Source organism: Vicia villosa, linkage group LG2 (genome assembly GCF_029867415.1).
Source record: "Vicia villosa cultivar HV-30 ecotype Madison, WI linkage group LG2, Vvil1.0, whole genome shotgun sequence".
NCBI lineage: Eukaryota > Viridiplantae > Streptophyta > Magnoliopsida > Fabales > Fabaceae > Vicia > Vicia villosa.
Window position 1 is genome coordinate 23,505,796 of NC_081181.1, and position 25,284 is coordinate 23,531,079.

The following is a 25,284-nucleotide window of genomic DNA, read 5'->3' on the forward strand; positions in this document are numbered from 1 at the left end:
TTTTTTTCATGACAATTCCAGAGATAATCTTTCAAGTTTTCCCCTCTTGGTGGGATTTCAATGTTTCCCTTCTCCCTTATCATCCATTTTTCTAGTTCCTCTATTTCAGACAAAGGACGCCTAACATTGACCATGTTAACAACTGCCGGAGGAGCTTCAGAAATCTGTATCTGCTGAAGTTTCACCCTGAGGTCTTCAGTGGCCTCGCTAGTTTTTTCTTTCTGATCTTCAGTCATATTTGCATCAAAGGATTCTTCAACATCAGTATTGAAGACTTTGTTGTCATTTAGGCTTTCAGTAGCCTACTTTCCAGTTGAAATTGTCTCAGATTCAGCAACATCTACTTCAGACACTTCCACCATGTTGACGTCAAGTAGTTCACACAGGTTAGTGGCAGCAACATTCAAAGGGTCTGTGTCAACCTTCATATGACTCTTGGTTTTGTCAGCGAATTTCAGACATCCGTCCTTGATAGCATTCTGAATTAGATCCCTGAAAAGAAAACATTGTGAGGTTTTATGGCCTAAAAAACCATGATATTTACAAAAGCCTCGTTTCTTCCGTTGTTCTAATAGAGGAACTTTGGAATTAGGAGGCACTATCATCTGGCCATCTTTTACTAACAAATCAAATATTTCGTCACATTTAGTGACGTCAAATGTATAAGTTTTCTTCGGAAATCTATCATTTTTATCATTATCCACTGGATTTTTTCCATTGGCAGGGGTGAGCAATTTGCAAGAATAAGGTGGCGCTTCTTTTAACTCTGCTAGGTCTATTTCGACCTCTTCCACGCTATATGAATCTTCGAAAGATTCGCCTTCAACGTCTTCAGCCTCGACGTATGCTACCTTTTCTTTCTTGTAACTTTTATTTGCTCTGGCCTTTTCTGCTTTTAGTCGTTCGACTTATCGAACCCTGTCTGCCAACTGGGCCATGTCCCTTAGGTATTGAGTATCCAATTTCTTCCTAATTGAATAATCTAAATCGCCTGCAGCCATTTCGACTAATTCATGTTCTGGGACAGTCGTGAAGCATCTTGATTTCAACAAACGGAACCTATTTAAGTAATCATCTATATTCTCCGTGAACTTCCTCTTGTTGCTAGCCAGTTCCTTCAGACTTATCTTGGTTTGACCCATGTAAAACTGTTCATGGAATAATCTCTCCAAGTGTGCCCATGCATCTATGGAATTTGGGGGTAAGGTGGTGAACCAAACAAAAGCATTCTTTGTTAGCGAACTAGGGAAGTATTTAATTCTCAAATCTTCGTTCCCTGCTAGATCCCCTGCTTCTGTTAGATATCTGGCTATGTGTTCCACCGTTGATTCATTTGTGTCCCCTGAAAATTTAGTGAATTTTGGTACTTTGGTACCCCTTGGCAATTATGTTTGCATAACATATTCCGCTATGGGGGATGTATAATTTGGACGTCGAAGCCCAGTATTGAGGCCATTGTTAGCCATTATTCTCTCTATCATGGCAGTGAGATTGTTCTATGTTGCCAAATTGTCTCTCCTAACCCTATGCACAACTTCGTTAGGATGTTCGTCTCTTCTTACTACAACTACATTAGGCTGTTGCTGGGCAACTGCTTGTTGGCCAACGTTAGTCGTTTGACTTCGAGTTTCTAAGTCTACCACTTGGTTTCGTCCGACTGGTGTTGGCCTAGGTGGTGGTACTGCGGTTCAAACTGGTTCTAGAACGGTTTCCCCTTCCTGATAGGTTGATTAGTTGTTTCTTCGCCTATTTTGTGGAACTCCTAAAAAATCCTCCATTCGATTTATTTGAGATGATATTTTTTGGAAAGTTTCCACATTATCCTGGTTAGTCCTAGCAATGTTTGTTGCTAATGGATTCAAAATCGACCCCAATTCTTTAGCAAGAGTCCCTAACATATCATGGTTACTTGCATCCATTTCTTGTCGAAATGCTGCTTGACTATTTGTAGAAAAAGGGGGTATTTGGGCAGAGAAGCCAGTATTCTGTGCGCTTCGACCTATCGAACTGACATTCGGCAAAAATGCCGTCGGGTTAGTTGTAGTGTATGTAGGCCCTGGTCCTTGTAATCCTGTCATATATGAATATGGCATTCCATATAGATTGTTGGGTCTCCATCCTTCGAAGGTGGATGATGGTCCTGGGGAAAATAATTGACTTGCAGCGTTTGTCGAGAAAGGTGGTATCTCGCTTGCGCTGATGAAAGGAGGCGCGGTTGTCGAACTCGAAACTGGTACAGTCCCTGTCGTCCTTGTAGTATTTTCGGGTATCGCCTGGGAACTACCTATAGGTTCTGATCCTGTCGAAACCGGTATAGCCTGCGCCTCTTTAGTAGAAGTCGAAACATGCGTAGAATTTGCCGCTACTGTTCCTGACCCTTGTGGGGGATCCTGATCTCCCCCTCCACTGGCCGCATTGACCATTTTCTTGTTGTATCTTCGTTTGGGAATCGGTTGTGCACTGTTGGTTAATTTACCGTTCCTAAGGTTCATACAAGGTCTTGATATTTTCTAGACAAAACAAAACAATCAATTAATAACAATCTGTTTGACACTGTCTCACTGGGCGTGCCAATTTGTTTACGATGATTTCCGGTAAACAACCGCTAGTCCTCCAAACTATAAAATATACTTTTGTTACTCGCAGGATCGACTAGATTGATCCTAGGACATAGTCAAACAATTGTATTTCGATATGATTTGATTCATGCTTGTTTGTTCTGGCTTCGAAAAAACTTGTTTGTGATATGATCGTGTGAATGTTTACTTAAAAACAACACTTGTTATACACGTAAGCATGACTTTCGACAAAGAAATATAAATAAAGCGTATAAACTGCAGAAATGTAAAGTTCAAGAATGTAACGTGCAAGAATGTTAAATGCAGGAATATAAAGTGCTTCGAAATGAAAGTTAGACGAAATAAAAGAAGTGCAGGAATGTAAGTAACAGGAAGTAAACGAAAGTAGTAATAATGAAAAGATGCTTGAATAAAGAAAAATACAAATGTATTAAACTGGTGTTGGTGTCATACGTACATTTCTCAGCGAACTCGTTCTCTAAACACTTGATACTTGAGTGGTTTGTGAGTGATTTATACAAAATGAACACACGGAATCCTAACATTAAGACCCTTATTTATACTAATTTCGACCCTAACGGTCCTACACTAATCTGATGCCACGTTGCCCACAAGAATCCCTGGGATGCCATCTGTCTTTGTGCAGTTACACAAACTACTTCGAAATTCAAATCTTCCCGCCTGAATCCTCTTTCGACGCGTGGCAACGTGATCATAATTGAGAATGCCACGAAAACACGTTAAGCTTCAGTACTTTACGTATTTCGCAAAAAACGTTTAAGTATCAAAGATGATTCTCTTCGAACTAGCTCCATTTCTAACTATCTTCATTCCAACTCAAACAAACATTCTCGAAACATGGCCATCAGTAGCCATTTTTAATCTTATAAATGGTCATCAGTAACCATCTTCCTTCGAATTCTAACTCTTCAAAGGATATTCTTTCTAAACGAAATCTTCAGCTAACAAGTACATGGTTAATTATTAGGGTTTGGCTAAATTTTTAGGGTTAGGATTTTGGGGTTAGGGTTTATGTTTTTTTATATATTTAATTTTCTATTTACTTATTTACAGTTTTATTTATTTACAGTCATTTAAATAAATATCTGCTTAACTGAATATTTGTTTTACTACATTTTTGGGATAATTATAAATTGCTGTTAAAACATAAGCGTGGGAATTATCTTTAAGACCAGAGGAGACTTGCATCGCCTACGAGTCTTAATGATAATTCCACTCAGAGTGGGTTGAATATTCGGAAATGTCCAAAACGAGGCTTGACTTTGTTGAGGACAGGACTGGGTATTTGGCTGATCTCTCTGAGAACCTACCCCTGAAACTCGAACCTCATGGGCAAATGAGTTGTTCTAAAATCCAAAGAGACAAAAGTCTCGGAGGCTACGAACGTCCCCATGAGACCCTTGTTAGAACATACCAATGGGAAGGGTAGACTCCCTAAGCCGTTACGTCGAACCTATGAACTTAGGGCTTATGTGCTTATGTGTTTAATTATATGTTTTTTTATTATTTTTTATCATATAATTGTTTGCATTCATCATTCATCATATGCATTTCTTCATCATGTCTTATCCACAGGAATAAAAAAACATATAAAAGAATATATTCTTTTGGTGAATATTCAGGAAAATGAGTACTAAGAAGCCCATCATCCGCTTTACTATCTCAATCCCAAACATCAAGAAGCTGAAAATAATCAAGGAGAAAATGTCGTCAAGCGCTTTGGATAGGTTTGTGGTTCGTTATGGGGATATTCTGGATCTGCTAAGGGTAAAGGTTCAAGAAGAAGCTATCACCGCTTTGGTTCAGTTCTATGATCTACCGCTCATGTGTTTTACTTTTCAGGATTTTCAGTTGGCTCCAACCTTGGAAGAGATGGATGCTATGCTAGGATTTTCAAGGACTAAAAAGGAATTTTACACAGGAATTGGGAAAGAAGTTGAGATTTCTGACTTGGCCAAAGCCTTAGGAGTACCCGCTACGGATTTAGAATCTAATTACAAGAATGATGGTGATGTACATGGGATTAAGAGATCTTACTTAGAGTCTCAAGCTATGTGTTATGCTCAAAAGAAACAATGGGACATTTGCGGACATTTGCGGACATTTTTTGGCTCTTTTAATTTTTGGTGTTGTTTTATTACCTAAAAACATTGATTATGTTGATCCTGCTGCGATTCATGTTTTTACATCCTTTAGGATTTTTGATAAGGATCCAACTCCCACCATTCTCGCTAACATTTACTATGCCATCAATGCTCGGTGTGAAAGGAAAAAGGGGATGTTATTTTGTTGCATTCATTTATTTTACTCTTTGTTGACTGATCAATGGTTTTCACACATATATTTACCGTTGTTTTTAAGTATGTTTAAGTTATGTTATTGAGTGTTTTATTTCTTTATTCTACATTTTATGCTTTGGTTGTGTATTTTACTGTTTGCAGGCTTAAAGGAATAAATCGAGACAAATCAATGCCAAAAAGTACAAAAAGGGGAGTTTCGAAGGAAGTGAAAAGTCAAGCTACATGAGGTCTGACACGACCACCTGTGTCACCTGAAACTGGCCGTGTTAGGATGAAGCGTGACCAAGAAAATGCAAAAGAGATGAAAGTCACGGGGCTGACACGACTCGTGTTAGCAAGTGTGAGATCTGGAAATTTTCAGCATGTTTCTCATCGTGACAGGTGTGTAGTATTTTGATCATAACTAGAGCTTCGTAACTCCGATTGACACGGTTCCGGTGGCAAAATTTCGCTAACGAAAAGGGCTACAACTTTGATGAAGAACACAAAGCCAAATTATGAAGTTAAGGTCTCACACGGACCGTGTTAATCAACACGGCCACCCGTGTTGAAATGTGGTTGGAAATGCGAGTTTGAACCAAAGTCAGAGGATCAACACGGGCGCCGTGTGCAGGAACACGGCCCGTGTTGATGAGCGCGGGCTGAATATGTGTTTATAAGCTTCCTTACTCAAATGGGATCATGAAGGGTATTCTTGGCATTTGGTTTCAACCGGAATGGAAGATTGATTATAAAAACAACTTTAGGGCAAGAGAGAGGGGACTTTTTGGCTAGGAGAAGACACGATTGAAGATTGGAGAAAACAAGGGTTTGGGAGAGAAGAAAGTCTTCATGAACGGAAGCGATTGAAGATCAACTTTCATCTCAATTCTTGTAATGTATCTATTTTATAATTTGTTTTCTTTGAACAATATGAGTAACTAAACCCTAATGCTAGGGGGTGTCCCTGATTTGACTCTGTAATGATTTTGAATTCTTGAGTTCATCAATAGATTTGTTTTCTTATTTAATTTAATTGTACAAGGTTTCTATGCTTTCTTTGTCGGACCAACAAGATTGATTTACGATTAACAACCAGCCGGACAGCGATTGTTAAGGTTTTTGTACGATTAGACTATAGTAGATATCACCTAGGACTAGGGATACCCTATAGTTACTGGTTAACTCTTGATAACATAAAGGCTTGATTTCATCATGATTCTCTAAGGACTTAGGAGTTAGGATGAATGTTCAAAGGTTTTCCCACTAAGGACTTAGGGGAAAATAATCTAAAGGGCGGTAATTAAAGGTTATGAACTTGTTGAAGAGATCTAAATCCAAGGTTATTACAGGAACAATCACACACTATACCCCTAGCATAATACTCATATTTGTCAAAAGGCCAATTTACTTTTCTGCTTATTTTAATTATTGTTTAGTGACAATTTGCAAACAAAACCCCAATATTAGTTTTTGCTTAATTGATCTATAATTTGAATTCGATATTACTACGCAGTCCTTGAGATCGACATTCGGGGAATTTCCCTATTATTACTACAGAGGCAAAATAGTACACTTGCTATTTTACCGATCAAGTTTTTGGCGCCGTTGCCGGGGATTGCCAAAATATAAGTGTTAATTAGTCAGTTAAAATTTTATTGCTCTGCAATTAAAATTTTATTTTTGCTGAATTTATATTTATTTAGTTTTATTTTTTATTCAATTCAAACTAATCGACTTCTAATCTTGTATGCGAGGTAAGGCCTCAGCTGAACTTCTTTTTGACGCAGAACCAGAAAGGCTATTGCGAGCAAGACTCCGAGAAGTTAAACGGAAACGACTGGCTTCAAAAGGAGAATCTCCTATAGTTTCAGAATCAGAAGACGAAGAAAGAATATCTATTTCATCCGAGCAGTCAGAATCTGAGCCTGAAACTATGGCAGCTGATCCACCTCCTCCAGAGAGGCTTTTAGGAGACTATGGAAGGGCTAATGCCCCGCTTGGAAGAATGACCATCGAAACCAACTGGTCAATGTGGCACACTTCCAACTCCATCCTTCAACTATCCGACAGTTGGAGAGCAAGCCGTTTGCGGGAAGAATCAATGAAGATGCAAATAAGCATCTACAAAGATTCCTCACCACAACAACATCATTGAAGATTGAAGGCCATTCTGAAGAAGCCAAGAGACTCGTGATGTTTCCATTCACTTTATCCGAAGACGCGGAAGAGTGGTTTTACTCACTTCCAGCTGGAAGCATCATAACATGGCAACAAATGGAAACGGCGTTCCTTAATGAATATTTCCCTGCATCAGTCTTTATTCGAAAAAGATATGATATTGTGAATTTCAAGCAGAAAGAAGGGGAATCGCTGGGAGACGCATACAAAAGGTTCAAGAGGTGTTTGGTTGCTTGTCCTACTCATAACATGGACCCAACCGAGCAAATGCAGACTTTTTTTAATGGTCTCCGACTTAAGACAAAACAGCTTATCGACACTGCTGCCGGTGGCTCAACTAACTTTTCAACAGCCACTGGTATCAAGAGGATCATAGAAGCGATTGCCTCCAATGAGCACATTGAGTTATATGACCGTGCTATGAGCCAACCAGAAGGAAAAATTGATTTGAAGCTTGCTGATCAGGTAGTTAAAATGGAAGAACAAATTGCTGCTGAGGTAGAGAGAAGATTGAAGAAGATGAACATTGGTGAACAGAAAGTAGCTCAAGTTGAGCCAACTACCTCCGTTGTTTGTGAAATATGTCGTGGGCCACATTTTGCCATGCATTGTGTGGCAACACAAGAACAGGTGGAACAGATTCATATGTTAAGGCAAAACAATCCTTATGCCAATACATATAATCCAGGATGGAAAAATCATCCTAACTTTGCATGGAAGGATCAACAAGGAAACTTTCAGAAGCAAGGATCAACTCAGTTCCAAGTTCCAGCTCAGACACAACAGTACAAACCTCCACAACACCAAACTCCATATCAACAACAATTCCAGCACCATCCGCAACAGTTCCAAACTCAAGGTCAACAACAGGTACCAAAGAAAGCAGATTGGGAAATTGCTTTTGAAAAGATGGCCGCTCACAATTCTCAATTCCAAGAGGAAACAAGGAGCACTCTTAGGAACACAGGAGCTTCAATCAAAAATCTGGAGATTCAAATGAGTCAGATTGCACAACAAATGACCAACACTCAACCACAGGGTGCTTTACCAAGTGCCACGGTTACGAATCCTAGAGATAATAATCATGTGAACGCTGTTACAACAAGGAGCAATAAATCGAAGGAAACACATGAGAAAAACTCTGATGAAGAAGATATGATAATTGAAGTAGATGTGGAGATTAAAGAAAATGAGGTAGTAAGAAAAGAGGTCACAGGCGAAGAAGGGGTAGTCAAAGAAAAAGTTGCTACACCTAAACCAGCGGTGAGACTACCTTTCCCCACAAGGAATAAGAAGAAAGAACAACATGAGAAAAACTTCGAGAAGTTTTTAGAGATGTTCAAGAAACTTGAGCTAAACATTCCATTCTTAGAGGCACTGGAGCAAATGCCTACCTATGCGAAGTTCATGAAGGATATCATTTCGAAGAAGCGAACAATCGACAGCGACCCGATTATTCTAACTGAAACTTGTAGTGCTATTTTGCAGGGAATGAAGATCCCAGTTAAAAAGAGAGATCGAGGTTCAGTAACGATCCCATGCGCAATTGGTGATAGATATTTCAAGAAAGCTTTGATCGATTTGGGGGCAAGTGTGAGTCTTATGCCTTTATCCATTTACAAAAGATTGGGAATAGGTAAAGTACAAGATACTCGTATGACACTTCAGTTTGCTGACCAATCCATTAAAAGACCCTACGGAGTGGTAGAAGATGTGCTGGTGAAAATAGACAAGTTCGTGTTTCCGGTAGATTTTGTTATTCTAGAGATGCCCGAAGATGAAGAGATACCAATCATTTTGGGAAGACCTTTTCTGGAAACCGGGAGATGCTTGATCGACATAGAAGAGGGTACAATGACTTTGAAAGTTTATGATGAAGAATTGAAGATTGATGTGCGAAACACTATGAAGTACAAGGATGAGGTTGCCACGAGTCAACACATTGAGGTAATTGAGCAAATTTGTGATGAAGAAAATTCTTTGACAACACAGAAGCTACCTTTGGAAAGAATTCTTAGTTTATCAATCTTCGAAGAGGAAGAAATAATTGATGAAAAGGACAGTGAAGTTTTAGCCATGATGGAAACATCATGTGTCAACAATTCTCGCCACAACCGATGGGAGGATCTAAGGCAACCATTAGTGGAAGGAAGTAAAGACGAACCAAAGAAGGGGGCTGAACTTAAGCAATTACCAGAGAACCTCAAATATGTCTTTTTAGACACTGAAAGTAAGTGCCCAGCTATCATAAGTTCTCACCTTGAATTTCTTCAAGAGGATAAGCTTGTCAAAGTCCTCAAAAAGCATAAAAGTGCTCTTGGATGGTCAATTGAAGACTTGAAAGGGATAAGTCCAACGCTTTGCATGCACAAAATCTTAATGGAAGATGATCACAAACCGGTCGTCCAACCTCAACGACGACTAAATCCAGCAATGAAGGAAGTGGTTAGAAAGGATGTGGTAAAACTTTTGGACGCAGGGATGATATATCCAATATCTGACAGTTCATGGGTGAGTCCAGTGCATGTGGTGCCTAAGAAAGGCGGAACTACGGTAATCAAGAATGAGAAGAATGAGTTGATCCCCACAAGAATGGTTACAGGGTGGAGAGTCTGTATAGATTACCGAAGATTGAATCTAGCAACTAGAAAAGATCACTTCCCACTACCTTTCATCGACCAGATGTTGGAAAGGTTAGCGGGTCATGATTATTACTGTTTCCTCGATGGCTATTCGGGGTATAATCAGATAGCTGTTGCACCAGAAGACCAAGAGAAGACCGCATTTACATGCCCTTTTGGTATTTTCGCTTACAGAAGAATGCCATTCGGGTTATGTAATGCCCCAGCCACATTTCAGAGATGCATGCAGTCTATCTTTGCAGATATGCTTGAGAAACATATGGAAGTATTCATGGATGATTTCTCAGTTTTTGGTAAGTCTTTTGATAATTGTTTGACTAACCTTGCTCTTGTTCTAGAAAGATGCCAACAGACCAACTTGATCCTCAATTGGGAGAAGTGCCATTTCATGGTACGCGAAGGTATAGTGTTGGGTCACAAAATTTCTCACAAAGGAATAGAAGTTGACCAAGCGAAGATAGAGGTAATAGCAAAACTGCCTCCCCACATGAACGAAAAAGGTATTCGAAGTTTCTTAGGACATGCGGGTTTTTACCGTAGGTTCATAAGAGATTTCTCAAAAATTGCAAAACCATTAACTACACTGTTGATTAAAGACAAAGCCTTCGTTTTCGATGAAAAGTGTACCATAGCATTTGACACTATAAAACAAAAATTAGTGTCGGCACCAATTGTTGTAGCCCCGGATTGGTCTCTACCTTTTGAGATCATGTGTGATGCCAGTGATATTGCAGTGGGGGCAGTTCTAGGACAGCGTAGAGAAAAGTTATTACATGTTATTTACTACGCAAGTCACGTGCTAAACCCTGCACAGATGAACTATGCAACTACTGAGAAGGATTTGCTAGCTGTTGTTTATGCCTTTGATAAGTTCAGGCAATATCTGTTGGGTTCTAAAGTCATTGTTTATACTGACCATGCTGCCTTGAAGTATCTTTTTTCTAAACAGGACTCTAAACCAAGGTTGCTAAGATGGATCTTACTCCTTCAGGAGTTTGATGTGGAGATTCGTGACAAGAAAGGGTCTGAAAACACTGTGGCTGACCACTTGTCTCGAATGTCACCTATTGCAGAAACAGAAGATACGCACCCGATAAAGGACGAGTTCGCTGATGAACATATCCTCGCTGTTATTGGTGTGCCTTGGTTCGCCGATTATGCGAACTATTTGGTAGGTGGTATTGTACCTGAAGATTTTGACTCTAACAGAAAGAAAAAGTTTTTACATGATTGCAGGTTCTACTTATGGGATGATCCATTCCTATACAAGAAGGGACTCGATGGTTTGATCAGAAGATGTGTACCTGAGGAGGAACAAAGGGATGTGCTAAAAGCATGCCATGATTCCGAATATGGAGGACACTTCAGTGGTGATAGAACGGCTGCAAAGGTCCTACAATCTGGGTTGTATTGGCCTACTCTATTCAAAGACGCCCAAAGCATTGTGAAAGAATGTGATAGGTGTCAAAGAACAGGGAATATTTCCAAAAGAAACCAGATGCCGCAGAAGGGTATACTTGAAGTGGAATTGTTCGATGTGTGGGGAATCGATTTCATGGGACCTTTTCCACCATCTTTTGGGAAGAACTACATCCTCGTAGCCGTTGATTATGTCTCCAAGTGGGTTGAAGCAGTCGCTCTACCCACAAATGATGCAGAGGTGGTAGTAAACTTTCTCAAAACCAATATTTTCTCTAGATTTGGGGTTCCCAGAGCACTCATAAGCGATGAAGGCACCCACTTCTTAAACAAGTTAATGGAGAATCTGTTGAAAAAGTACAATGTGAAACATAAGATTGCCACTGCTTACCATCCAAAAACCAGTGGTCAGGTGGAGGTTTCGAACCGGCAAATCAAGCAGATTCTCGAAAAGACTGTTAGTGCTTCGAGAAAAGATTGGTCTATGAAACTTGAAGATGCATTATGGGCGTACAGAACAGCATTCAAGACCCCCATTCGTATGTCCCCGTATCAACTAGTTTATGGTAAGGCGTGCCATCTCCCTCTTGAACTTGAGCACAAAGCATTTTGGGCTACCAAGTATTTGAACTATGATCTGGAAAAAGCAGGTGAATTACGGATTCTTCAACTCCATGAGCTAGAAGAATTCCGTGATCAAGCCTATGAGAATGCTAAGGTCTATAAAGAGCACACCCGGAAATGGCATGATTAGAGAATAAAACAGAAAGTATTCTGGGAAGGCCAGTTAATGCTTCTATTCAACTCCAGGCTTAAACTTTTTCCTGGGAAATTAAAATCCCGGTGGTCTGGTCCGTTTGTGGTACAAACGGTATTCCTTCATGGTGCGGTGGAAATTAAAAATCCAAACAATGGAGATGTGTTCAAGGTGAATGGACAACGGCTGAAGCCCTGGAGTAGGAGCGGGAGTGATCGATCATTTGCGTCTCACCGACTGAGGTGTAAACCGTCGAGCCATGCGACGTTAAACGAAGCGCTTCGTGGGAGGCAACCCACGCTTGTTTTCTTTAACATTTTTCTTTGTTCTATTTTGTTTTATTAGGTGGTGAAGTTTGGACCGGTAGGCGCAACTCGAGTCACAAGGCACAAAGATTGTTCCATTTCAAAGCATAGAAGAACATCAACACGGGCGCCCGTGTGCATCAACACGGCCCGTGTTGAGTCAGAGCGCAGTAAAAAAAAAGTAAAATGCAAAGAGAAGTGAAAAGTCAAGCTACATGAGGTCAAAAAGGGGAGTTTCGAAGGAAGTGAAAAGTCAAGCTACATGAGGTCTGACACGACCACCTGTGTCACCTGAAACTAGCCGTGTTAGGATGAAGCGTGGCCAAGAAAATGCAAAAGAGATGAAAGTCACGGGGCTGACACGACTCGTGTTAGCAAGTGTGAGATCTGGAAATTTTCAGCATGTTTCTCATCGTGACAGGTGTGTAGTATTTTGATCATAACTAGAGCTTCGTAACTCCGATTGACGCGGTTCCGGTGGCAAAATTTTGCTAACGAAAAGGGCTACAACTTTGATGAAGAACACAAAGCCAAATTATGAATTTAAGGTCTCACACGGACCGTGTTAATCAACACGGCCACCCGTGTTGAAATGTGGCTGGAAATGCGAGTTTGAACCAAAGTCAGAGGATCAACACGGGCGCCCGTGTGCAGGAACACGGCCCGTGTTGATGAGCGCGGGCTGAATATGTGTTTATAAGCTTCCTTACTCAAATGGGATCATGAAGGGTATTCTTGGCATTTGGTTTCAACTGGAATGGAAGATTGATTATAAAAACAACTTTAGGGCAAGAGAGAGGGGACTTTTTGGCTAGGAGAAGACACGATTGAAGATTGGAGAAAACAAGGGTTTGGGAGAGAAGAAAGTCTTCAGGAACGGAAGCGATTGAAGATCAACTTTCATCTCAATTCTTGTAATGTATCTATTTTATAATTTGTTTTCTTTGAACAATATGAGTAACTAAACCCTAATACTAGGGGGTGTCCCTGATTTGACTCTGTAATGATTTTGAATTCCTGAGTTCATCAATAGATTTGTTTTCTTATTTAATTTAATTGTACAAGGTTTCTATGCTTTCTTTGTCGGACCAACAAGATTGATTTACGGTTAACAACCAGTCGGACAGCGGTTGTTAAGGTTTTTGTACGATTAGACTATAGTAGATATCACCTAGGACTAGGGATACCCTATAGTTACCGGTTAACTCTTGATAACATAAAGGCTTGATTTCATCATAATTCTCTAAGGACTTAGGAGTTAGGATGAATGTTCAAAGGTTTTCCCACTAAGGACTTAGGGGAAAATAATCTAAAGGGCGGTAATTAAAGGTTATGAACTTGTTGAAGAGATCTAAATCCAAGGTTATTACAGGAACAATCACACACTATACCCCTAGCATAATACTCATATTTGTCAAAAGGCCAATTTACTTTTATGCTTATTTTAATTATTGTTTAGTGACAATTTGCAAACAAAACCCCAATATTAGTTTTTTCTTAATTGATCTATAATTTGAACTCGATATTACTACGCAGTCCTTGAGATCGACATTTGGGGAATTTCCCTATTATTACTACAGAGGCAAAATAGTACACTTGCTATTTTACCGATCATTGACTTCTCACCTTTACAAATCTAGTTGTTTGATCAAAGATTTGACTAGACATGAGTGGTCTCAAAAACTAAGGGCTCTTAAAGCAGATTCTATCTTCTGGTATGCAAAGAAGTTGAACTCCGAAAGGATCATTTACAAGTGTGGAGAATTTAACAATGTGCCTCTAATGGGAACTTTAGGTTGTATTAATTATAACCCCGTGTTAGCATTGTGCCAATTGGGCCATTCTATGGATGATGAACCCTCCAAACAACAAGTGGAAGAATTGATTTTGCATGACAACGGAAAGGGTGATCCTAGAACATTGAAGAAAGTAATCCAAGCTTGGAAACATGTTCAAACAAAGAACTTTGGGCCAAAGAATGTCATAGCTAAGGAGCCTTACACTAAATGGGTCCAAGAAAGGGTCGGAAAGATTTTACTTCCATTCATTGTGGATCCAACATACAAGTCTGATTCTCCTAATCCTGTTCCTCTATGCATCAAAGAGATAGAAGGGATTAGGGCTGCCCTAGAGGCATCCCGAAAGGAAAAATAAAAATTAGAGCTTCACGTACATCAACTGACCAATGAAAAGAGCCAACTGCGCTTCGACCTTAAAGAGAAGAGCCAAGAGCTTCAAACCATTAAGAAAGAGAATGAAAGAGAAAAGGGTAAAAGGAAGCGTGCAACAGAAGGTGTCCTAAGTGCTAACTTCAATTTAATTGCACATAACGAAAGGTTAGAGCAAGCAAGTGTGGAAATCGCAAAGTGGAGAAGGTATTACGAAAAAGCTTCCCGTGACAAAAAGGAGTCCGAGAAAAATTTAGAAGCTATAGTCTTTGAATTGACTGATAGAACCAAAGATCAAGAGGTTCAAATAAGGGATCTCAAGTATGACCTTCAAGAAGCCCGCAATTCTGGACAAGAAAAGCACTTAAGGAGATTGACCACGGAAGAAGCACTTGTACAACGCACCGACGAGCACAAAAGGGCACTTCTAGCTTTGGCCGCACATAGGGAAGTATTTGTAAAACAAAGGGAGCTATTTGAAAAAGCAAGGGTTGAAAAGGAGTATTGGAAAAGGCAATATACAATTGTTTCTACGGCGAGTGAGCATGTGATTATGGTTCCTAAGCTTCTCAAGGACCATGAAAAATGTCGTGAAAACTATGACAACCTAGTTTTCTTGTGTAATGACTTAACCTAAGATATTCCGAAGAGTTTGGAAAGAGCGGAATCTTCTCCCGTCATTCTTCCCGAGGTAGTGAAGATTCTCATGGAGCTTTGTAGGAGTATGGTGGACAAGTTCAAAGCGGATATCCAAAGGCGTTCTTAGACATTTACTATTTCTTTGTTGCATTTATTTTTTTTGGGTGCTTAATTTTCAGTTTGAATTGTAACTCAATAATGAATTTGTAATTCCTTTTCAAGTTTTTCAATTAATAAAGTGTGTTTAATTTCGCATTATTCATTGCTCCTACAATATTCACCAAAAGGATTATATTAAAATGTTTTAATATAATAAATGAGGATAAGACATGAACATAAACATAAACATAACATTCATGACATGCATATCATTTCAAATTGTTTTTTAAAAAAAAAAAAATCATTAAGAGGAGGAAATTGTCTTTATCTCCAGTCTCGTCATTGGAGAAGATAACCAAGCAACCATACCGTCATACCAAACTAGGTCTCAAAGGAAGAAAGCAATGAAACAACTAGAGCAGAATCAAGCCGCCCTTCGTGAAGAAGTGACTCAACTGAAGGGTACTGTGGAGGAAATTAAGGGAGGGATGACCCAAATGCTGAGTTTCATGAAGGATCTCATGGATAAACTGGAAAAGGCTAAGGAAATTCAGGATCAGTTTGAGGATATACCAGATGATGGCAACCCGCTGTTAGGATACATTCCATGTAGTGATCCTCATAGAATGAATGCCCGATCTTCCAAGAGAGTCATCAGGTCCCATGAGGAAGGAGAGACGTCTCGGGAAGAACTCATCCCTACTACACAGAAGGAAGGGGTATCCCGCACGGTCCGCATCCCTGTCAATTATCCTCCTAAAGAGGATGATTATTTGGATCTACAATATGGTGATGTGGATAATACGAACCAGGCGCGTCCACACAAGCAAACTTCCCCTAACTCTGGAGAAGATTCTAAGGATAACGGACAAATTAAGGCACTGGAGGAAAGGCTAAAGGCGGTAGAAGGATACGATGTCTTTGATGTGGATACCTTCAAAATGAGCTTAGTCCTAGACTTGACTATCCCGCACAAATTCAAGGTTCCCATCTTTGAGAAATACAGGACTCACATGTCCGAGGAACCACTTGCGCATGTATGTACGAAAAATGGCTGCATATGCCCATGATCAAAAATTGATGATACACTTATTCCAAGATAGCTTAAGCGGAGCATCTGTTGATTGGTACATGCAGTTGGAGAAATCCCATATCCGAAGCTGGAATGACCTTGCTAACACATTCTTAAAGCAATATAAGTACAACTTGGATATGGCACCCAACCGGATGCAACTACAAAATCTGTCACAGAAGAAGGATGAAGCATTCAAGGAGTATGCCCAAAGATGGCGAGAAACGGCGTCTCGAGTCCAACCTCCCTTGATGGAAAAAGAACTGGTAGACATGTTTATGAGCACCTTGCAAGGACCATACTACGATAAAATGGTCGGAAGCGTATCTTCAGGATTCTCAGATTTGGTGGTTATTGGTGAAAGGATTGAAAATGGGATTAAGAACGGAAAGATACAAGGGGCATCCTCAGGTTCTTATCACTCAAAGAGGCCCACCCCAACCTTCACAAAAAAGAATGAAGGGGAGACCAATGCAGTAGTGCATCAAGAACCTAGACCTCCTATGTCATTTCCACAATAGCAGAACAGGTTTCAAGGCCCTCAAAGGAAATTTGATCCTTTGCCTACGTCCAAGAGCGAAATACTAAGATACTTGTTAGGCGAGTCATTAGTAGAGATCAAACCATTGGCACCTCCTCCTCCAGGAAAGGTTATGCCCAAATACAATGCCAACGAAAGGTGCGAATACCATGCTAATTCTCCTGGACACATATTGGAAAAATGTTGGGCCTTCAGGCATAAGGTTCAGGATTTAATAGAGTCAGGGGCAATTGCCTTTGATAAACCCAACGTGTAGACAAATCCTATGCCCCACCATGATGGGGCCGTCAATGCGATAGAGGTCGTTACCGAGTAAGAGTTGGTTCAACAAAGAAGTTACCCCATAGATTCACTTAAGAGGTATCTACTTATAAAGGGGTTTATCTTAGGACATAACGAAGCTTTCAAAGACACTCTGCAAAGACTTTTGGATCAAGGGTTGATTCAGCTGAAGGAACACTCCGAGGAGGAATATGTAGCTATGGTGGATAGAAATGAACTATTAATAATACCCAGTCAAGGGGCAAGGAAGCCATTAATCATCCCATGTTCTAAACCGCCTTTGCGGATACCCACACAAGAGCATACTAAGGTCATCCCGACTAACAAGAACAGAGCTCCATATCCTTTGGACAAAATGAAAACAGTACCCTGGGAATACAATCCCGGTGCTAATACTTCCGTGTCAAACATCTTGGGACCTGGAGCCATGACCCGTAGTGGTCGCATATTCAAAACTGTGCAAGCACAACCAAAACCTAATGGAAACTTGACACAAACTAGTGATCAAGCAGTTGTGGGACCAAGTGTCGAGACAACCCCTAAGGATAAAGAAGTCACTGATAAGGATGCTGAGGAATTTTTGGCTTTGATCAAGAAAAGTGATTATAGGGTGGTGGATCAGTTACAACAGACACCATCCAAAATATTACTCCTATCACTAGTGGTAAACTCCGAGAAGCATCGAGACGCTTTGATGAAGATTCTGAACGCCACCCACGTAACTAAAGACATCACTGTAAATCAATTCGATGGGATGGTGGCTAATCTCACCGCTGGGGCATGTTTGGGGTTTAATGATCATGAGTTACCTCCGCAAGGAAAAGCGCACAACAAAGCCTTGCACATCTCTATACAATGCGGAAAAGCTCATCTGTCTAGGGTTCTGATTGATACAGGTTTGTCACTAAATGTGATGCCAAAAGCTACCCTCGACAAGATAGCCTTGGAAGGTCTCGTTGTCAGACCAAGCCGTCTAGTGGTCAAAGCCTTCGATGGATCACAAAGTCCAGTGTTTGGGGAAGTAGACCTACCGGTTGTAGTTGGTCCTCATACCTTCTGTATCAACTTCCAAGTAATGGAGATAGAACCAGCTTACACATGCCTACTAGGGCGTCCTTGGATCCATGCAGCTGGGGCAGTCACATCCACTCTTCATCAGAAAATAAAGTTTGTGGATGGAAACTCCATAGTAACTGTCAATGGAGAGGAAGATATATTTGTCAGTAACTTGGATTCATATAGATACATTGAGGTTAAAGAAGGGGCATTAGAAACTGCGTTCCAGGCGCTAGAGATTGCAACTGCTGTCACACTACCTGTGGAGAAAATACGAAGGGCGGTAACATCTTGGAGAGACCTACAAGACCTGAATGTGGAAGGCTGGGGCAAAGTGCCAGAAATCCTGGGGAAGAAGGATCGCTTAGGGTTATGATATCAACCGTCGAAGATCACAAGCGTTGCGAAGGAGGAACAACGATTCCCCCCGATAATGCAGACTTTCATGACAGGCGGGTACGAACACGTAGCTATGATATCCAACTGGACTCTAAGGAGGGAACATCCAACTTCCTCCGAAGGGTCAGATCAGGAGAACAGCTCCAAAACTGGATAAGCCTGGAGATACCAGAGATAGTTTTCGTTTCAAAGTAATTTGCTTCTGTTTTATTTTTTTCAAAAAAAACAATAACGCCCGCGCCTCGCCCGAAGCACAGAGTTGGTTGTAAGGGCCCCATTTCTTTTCAAATTTAAGGTTTATCAATAAAATTGTCTTTTCGTTTGGTATTGAAAAATATCTTGTCTATTTCTTACATCTGCTTCTTTTCAAAATGACAAATAAACTTTTTCACAAAAGCACATTCATATCTGTATACTAAAAAAAACATAAAACATGGGCAGATCACCTTATAACACTACCGATAATAATACTGCTGAAACTCAATACAAACTCGAGGCTCTTGCTAATCAGTCCGAGGAAGGGGATGAGGAAGACGATGAACTTTCAAAAGAATTGTCAAGGTTAATAGACAGGGAATCCAAAAGCATGCTCCCTCCTCAGGAGGCCATTGACATCATAAACCTGGGTACGGATAAAGAACCCAGGGAAACCAAAATTGGGGCAACACTGAACGAGGACGTGAAAGCAACGCTAATCAAGCTCCTCCACGAGTAGGCAGAAATATTTGCTTGGTCATACCGTGACATGCCAGGGTTGGATACGGATATCGTCGTACATAGATTACCACTCAAATAAGGGTGTGCACCTGTCAGACAAAAGCGTAGAAGAGTTTGTCTTGACATGGATAACAAAATCCGAGAAGAGGTACTCAAACGGTTCTCGCACGCTCGCAAAAATGAACAGAGTCGCCACGAATATATTTATCCCAAAGGGAAAGGAATATCAGAAAACCTAGAATAAAGAAAGGATAAGGAAAGGTCTTGCGACCAGAGATAAGGTACGGGAGTCGGTTACGCGAGGGGAAGGTACTAGCACCCCTCACGTCCATCGTACTCGATGGTATCCACCTATGTTTGTTGCTATCTAAAGGGTGTGTACTATAAGTCTAAAGCTTAATGCAAAGGGAATGCATGCAAAATAAAGAAAAGGAAACACGGGGAAAAAAGGTTTTTAAATAGTTGTGCTCGCTTAGGCCCCGCGACCTAATGCCTACGTATCCTTTTCAGGAATCAGAGCGTCGTAGTTCGGCTTTTAGTTTTTGTTTGTTTTTGTGTTTTTTAGTGGACGGAGTTACATTCGCAATCTAGCGTCAGGATAGCAGCTCGTTGAGTGGAGTCTTATGCGTTACCAGTCTGCGATCGAAAGGAAGCAACATGTCCGATTAAGGAAAAGAATGCCTCGGAGGCGAGATGAAGAAGAGATTTTGAGCGTTTCAAGTGGCACCCTTAAGCAAGGGAGACTCAAGTTGCTCTATGGTTTGTGTTTTTTAGCAATTGGGAACTTACGCTCGAATGGTTCCCTTAAGCAAGGGAGATCCAAGCACTCGAATGATTCCCTTAAGCAAAGGAGATTCAAGCTTCCATTCCCTTTTTATTAGTCAAGCATTTATTAGTCATTTTTTAGGTGTTTTCTTTGTATCTTTTAAGGGAATTAAAATCAAGCATTTGTTAAGTGTTTTAAAGTCGAAAAGGAAAAGAAACTAGCCTAAGTATGAAGCGAATTTCTACCTAATGTTATCATGGTTTCTACCTAAGGTTAGGATTAAAGGAGACATGAAAATAAAGTCACGATTATAAGTCATAAGTAGGATATATGAAAATAGTACAAGAGCATGAAATAGAACAAGTCAAAATATAGCACAAAAGTGAATTAAAAGTACTATTATTTTTATGTTGATTTTTATGAGAGAAATTGAATTACAAGTCAAGTAAGAAGACTAAAAAACAAATAGCCTAAAAACTAATATTTTTTATGATTATTTTTTACGTCAAAAGTTTGTATTAAAAGTCTAAGATTAGAAGAGAAAATTAGTATTTTTTAACATCTAAAAGAAGTGGCAAAAAAAATCTAATAGAACCTAAATAAAAATGTAAACAGGGGGGTGAACAGTGAATTATATGGTGTGAAAAGTAATGAGCGCATGCCTACTGGTAAATTGGCCCAAACAGAGTTTGTGTATAGTTTTTTTTTTCGCGCAAACAGATGCAACATGGGCTGAGCAAGGGGTGTAGAATAGCAATTCGTTTCTGGCCCAAGGAGAGTTGATCCATATTAATTATGCAGAATTCATTTTATTTTTCTTTTGATTATTCAGATTATATAAACTAATGTCGATTAGCCCAATTAATAGAAGTTAAACCTTATCTTATAACCTAATTATACCAATTAATTAATCAGATTAATAACATTAATAATAATAATAAAATGAAAGGGAACTAGGGTAAAGGGATGTGACGGTTCAACTCTCTTCAGACGCAGCTCTCTCACTCTCGTAATCTCTCTTCGTACTCATACATCACCGGAAATCGCTCCGCCGCGCCGGAGGCGGCGGAGCTTGACCAAATGCGAGATTAAAACACTCAACCGCACCTATTTCCCTTACTCTCTTCGAATCTTTAACTCTCTTTCACCGATTCAAACTCACCCTCCCCTAATCGGACCAAACAGCAAACCCTAGATCTAGATAGAAATCAAATCGAAGGCTAATGACTACGAATCATAGATCAAGATCATGGGGGAATTGCTCAGGAATACTAGTACTACACCATATCATCAAGAAAACAGAAAAATATGGAGGTGGAAACGGTGACGAAAACTTACCTGGATGAAGAAGATGACGAATCGTTGAGGAAAACCGGATGGGAGAATCAAATGCTCGCAATTGATGAATTCTTCAGGTGATTTTTGATTTTTCGTTCCTCGTTCTTCTTTCCTTCTTCCTCTTTGTATGATTTCTTCTTCTACTCTTTTTCTTGAATTTTTCTCTGTGCTGTGATTGCTCTGTGTTGAGATGAGAGTAGAGGATGACTTGTAAGTAGAAGGATGAAGGCCGAGCTCAAGCTTAATCGGAGCTCCGATTGTGGAGCTCCAATGGCTTCTGAAAACCGAGCGTATAGTGAGGGTAATTGAAGAGAGAGGTTGGAGAGAGAGAATTTGCAGAGATATGAGTGTGAACTGAGAGAAGAGTGGGAAGAAGATGAAGATGGAGGTGAATGAGAGTGATGAAGATCAATAGAGAATGGGTGAGAATAGAGAAAATGGCGTGGACTGAATTGAAGGTGATGATGTGTATATATAGAGCACAGGTTCGGGTGACTTTGGTTTGGAGTTAGGATCGAAGTTTGCTAAGTGAGGTTGATAGTTAGTTGGCTTTAGGCTTGGAGGTGCTGACTAGGATCGGAGGTAGGTATTCAGTTATGGGCTTGTTAGTTTCTGTTATAGAGTTGGTTATTTCTGTTAGAAGTTAGAAAAAGTTCTGTTAGGGATTGGTTTAGTTAGTTAGAAAGAGTTTGGAAGTTAGAAAAGTTAGTTAAAATTCTGTTAGATGTCATTTTTGAAATTGGAAAGTGAGAGGGAAGGTTAGTTAGTAATTGTTATGATGGTTATAAGGTTTTTTGATAGTTAGGTAATGGTGGGATTTTGTTAGCTGAGATGTTAGAAATTGGTTATAGGGTGGTTAGGACCTGTTAGCAATAGGTTGAAAGTGAACTGTTTGGATGTGTAGAGTTATTTTTATTTTGATTTTGTTTTGGATGTAGGGCTGGCTGTTTGAAAATGGTATGGATGTTGGTTTGAATTGTTTTTGATGTGTGAATATGGAATGCTAGATGGTTTGATGTGTTGACGAATAATTTAGAACAAGTGACCTGATAGAATTTCTTTCTGCTTTTTATTTTAACTTGTATTGATCTGACCCTGAATGCAAAACTGATGCTATTTTTGTTTATATCTTGGTACTGATATGCTGCAGGTTTAATTTGGAATTGTGTAGGCTGTTGGTATGTATTTCCTGGATTTTTCTGTAATCGAAGCTCTTTGATTAGCCTGTTATTTTTCTGAACTGGTGCAGGGCTGTTTTCGATCTGAAACTGTGCAGCGGATTCATGTTGGTTAAATCCGTTGTTTGAATAGAGTATTAGGTTGTAAGTCCAACTCCAATCATCAGAAGCGTCCCTCCGAGAACCATGGTTTAGGCAGCACCTCAGAAGCCGCTACTGAATTCAAAGGTTGACAGTCAAGATCCAACTCTTATGGCAAAGCGAATTCTGAATCACCATGAATGTCTCATAAAGGCCTTTGTGTAGCGTCCTCGAAATAGAATGAATGCTCTAGCATATGTGTATGCTGGTTTGAACTTGACAGTATTTTGTTTATAATCTTATTGAAGGATCTTGACTTGAAGTGTGGAATGGCTGCCATCCTTTTTGTATGCAGGGACCTATTGTCTTGGTTGAATGGTTTGAAGCTTTGAAGCAAACACACCATTGATGGAAGCTTAAGATTAGGACAGTAGGCTAAGAGCAAATTTTGTGGTTTGTCTTGTTGTAAATGTAATGTAATGTAGTGTAATGGTGTATTTGGTACTGTACTGATGTAATGATGATGGCCTTGTAATAACATAACTCTTTTTTCAAATAAATGAAATTAGAATCCTTTCTTCCCTTTTTTTTTACATCCCGTTACAGGCTCAACTTTTCCTTCTATGCGTAATTGAATTGAATGTTTCTCTGAATGAGCACGGCCTTGAAACGCATTGGGCTTATTTTAGATTAAATGAATGAACCTTAGTAACACCTTGGTATCTATGCACAAATCCCATACTTGTCACTTAATGGGATCTTAGTTCCTCAAATCATGTTAACTTCCTTGACAAGCGACAAACGATTGAAAGAATAGCGCTTATGTATTATCAATTCCATAGCAACATTTTGAAGAATCTTTGAAGATGAATTAGTCTCGAAGTATAGAAATAGAGAAACTTTAATAATTTAAGATCTCTAATTCCAATGTCAATGGTTGTTTAATGATGCATGATTTTATTGATGACCTAAAATGCAAGTGATGTTAAAAGAAAAAGCCAGTTAGAAATAAATTAAGATGGACAAATTTTGGGGGGCAACAGCTGCCCCTATTTAATCATCTTAAACCTGAAGGAGAGATTGGCGTTAGCCTTTCGAGCATTCAAGGTAGAAGAAGATTAAATATCAATGAAACCTGAAAAATTTGCCTGATGAGAGATGTGATCCACTGGGGAGGAAATGGTGTCAAATCCACTGAGGAAGATTGTATCAACTCTGGGTTGAACAAATTAACTCTGGGTTAGGGACGAAATAAACATCGACTCTGGGTCGAGGAGGAAAAGTAGATCAACTCTGGGTCGAAGAATAGAGGGAAGTCAACTCTGGGTTGGATAAGAGGTAGACATCAATTCTGGATTGAGAACGGAAAGGGAAATCAGTATTAGTGGGACAAGATATAGGCATCAACTCTAGGTTGAGAAAGAAAGCGAGGAAATCAACTCTAGGTTGAAAACAAGATATGGACATCAACTCTGGGTTGAGAGAAGGTAATTCAACTCTGGGTTGAAAGAGGAAAGATGAACAATTAGGAATAACCGTCAACTCTGGGTTGAGTGGGAAAGACAGGAGATAACCGTCAACTCTGGATTGAGAGGGAGATAAGAAAGGATAATCGTCAACTCTGGGTTGAGTGGGAAAAAGATCAACTCTGGGTTGAGTGGAAAATAAGAAAAGATAACCGTCAACTCTGGGTTGAGTGGGAAAGAGAAATCAATTCTGGATTGAAAAAGGGACAACCGTCAACTCTGGGTTGAGTGGGAAAGAAAGAAAATAACCGTCAACTCTGGGTTGAGTGGGAAAAGAGAAAAGATAATCATCAACTCTGGGTTGAGTGGGAAAAGACAAAACATAACCGTCAACTCTGGGTTGAGAGGGAAAGAAATAAAAGATAACCGTCAATTCTGGATTGAGTGGGAAAGGTAAATGATAACCGTCAACTCTGGGTTGAGTGGGAAAGAGAAAAGAAGTCAATTCTGAATTGAACAAAGGGTGACCGTCAACTCTGGGTTGAGTGGAAAGAGAAATAAGAGATAATCGTCAACTCTGGGTTGAGTGGGAAACTACAAAAGATAACCGTCAACTCTGGGTTGAGTGGGAAACTACAAAAGATAACCGTCAACTCTGGGTTGAGTGGGAAAAAGGAAAAGTCAATTTTGGATTGAATAAAGGGTGACCGTCAACTCTGGGTTGAGTGGGAAAAGACATAAGACAACCGTCAACTCTGGGTTCAGTGGGAAAAGGAAAAGATAACTGTCAACTATGGGCTGAGTGGGAAAAGTAATCAATTCTGGATTGAATAAAAGATAACCGTCAACTCTGGGTTGAGTGGGGAAAGAAACAAGAGATAACCGTCAACTCTGGGTTGAGTGGGAAAGAGAAAGGATCAACTCTGGGTTGAATAAAAGATAACCGTCAACTTTGGGTTGAGTGGGAAAGGACAAGGAATAACCGTCAACTCTGGGTTGAGTGGGAAAAGATAATTAACTCGGGGTTAAAAGATGAAAGGAAAATCAACTCTGGGTTGAACACAAAAACATCAACTCTGGGTCGAAGAAAGATGAACAATTGACTTTGGAAGATGACACCACAATGGTAACTCTGAGTGATCCAGGTGGATTGTTAATTGAACGCTTGTAGGGACCTCATCTGATGAATAACTTAGCTTATGCAAATGTTTGATTTATTTTATGCACTTATGAAGATGCAATGCAATGAATTCAAAATGCATTGTACTGATTGATCAGGGTTTCTGCTTTGTGTGGGGG

At 39.9% G+C, this 25,284-nt stretch overlaps 2 protein-coding genes across 2 annotated transcripts; both read left to right on the plus strand.

Annotated features, from left to right (window-relative positions):
• Positions 1 to 4,239: 4,239 nt before the first annotated feature.
• LOC131648707 (uncharacterized) lies at positions 4,240 to 4,745 on the plus strand. Its single transcript, XM_058918440.1, has 2 exons — positions 4,240 to 4,367; positions 4,443 to 4,745. Exons 1-2 carry the CDS (start codon positions 4,305 to 4,307, stop codon positions 4,743 to 4,745), a joined length of 366 nt encoding a protein of 121 aa, XP_058774423.1. The 5' UTR covers positions 4,240 to 4,304.
• Positions 4,746 to 7,969: 3,224 nt separating this feature from the next.
• Positions 7,970 to 11,875, plus strand: LOC131648708 (uncharacterized). The gene is made up of 3 exons (XM_058918441.1): positions 7,970 to 8,806; positions 9,053 to 9,290; positions 10,776 to 11,875. Exons 1-3 carry the CDS (start codon positions 7,970 to 7,972, stop codon positions 11,873 to 11,875), a joined length of 2,175 nt encoding a protein of 724 aa, XP_058774424.1.
• The last annotated feature ends 13,409 nt before the right edge of the window (positions 11,876 to 25,284 follow it).

Bases quoted from the DNA above. Each gene is read 5' to 3' on its own strand.
- LOC131648707 (XM_058918440.1), top strand. From the start codon at position 4,305: ATGTCGTCAAGCGCTTTGGATAGGTTTGTGGTTCGTTATGGGGATATT. The intron at 4,368-4,442 runs GTAAAGGTTCAA...TTTACTTTTCAG, and splicing joins ATATTCTGGATCTGCTAAGG to GATTTTCAGTTGGCTCCAAC.
- LOC131648708 (XM_058918441.1), top strand. From the start codon at position 7,970: ATGGCCGCTCACAATTCTCAATTCCAAGAGGAAACAAGGAGCACTCTT. The intron at 8,807-9,052 runs GTAGATTTTGTT...TTGACAACACAG, and splicing joins TAGACAAGTTCGTGTTTCCG to AAGCTACCTTTGGAAAGAAT. The intron at 9,291-10,775 runs GTAAGTGCCCAG...CACCTATTGCAG, and splicing joins TGTCTTTTTAGACACTGAAA to AAACAGAAGATACGCACCCG.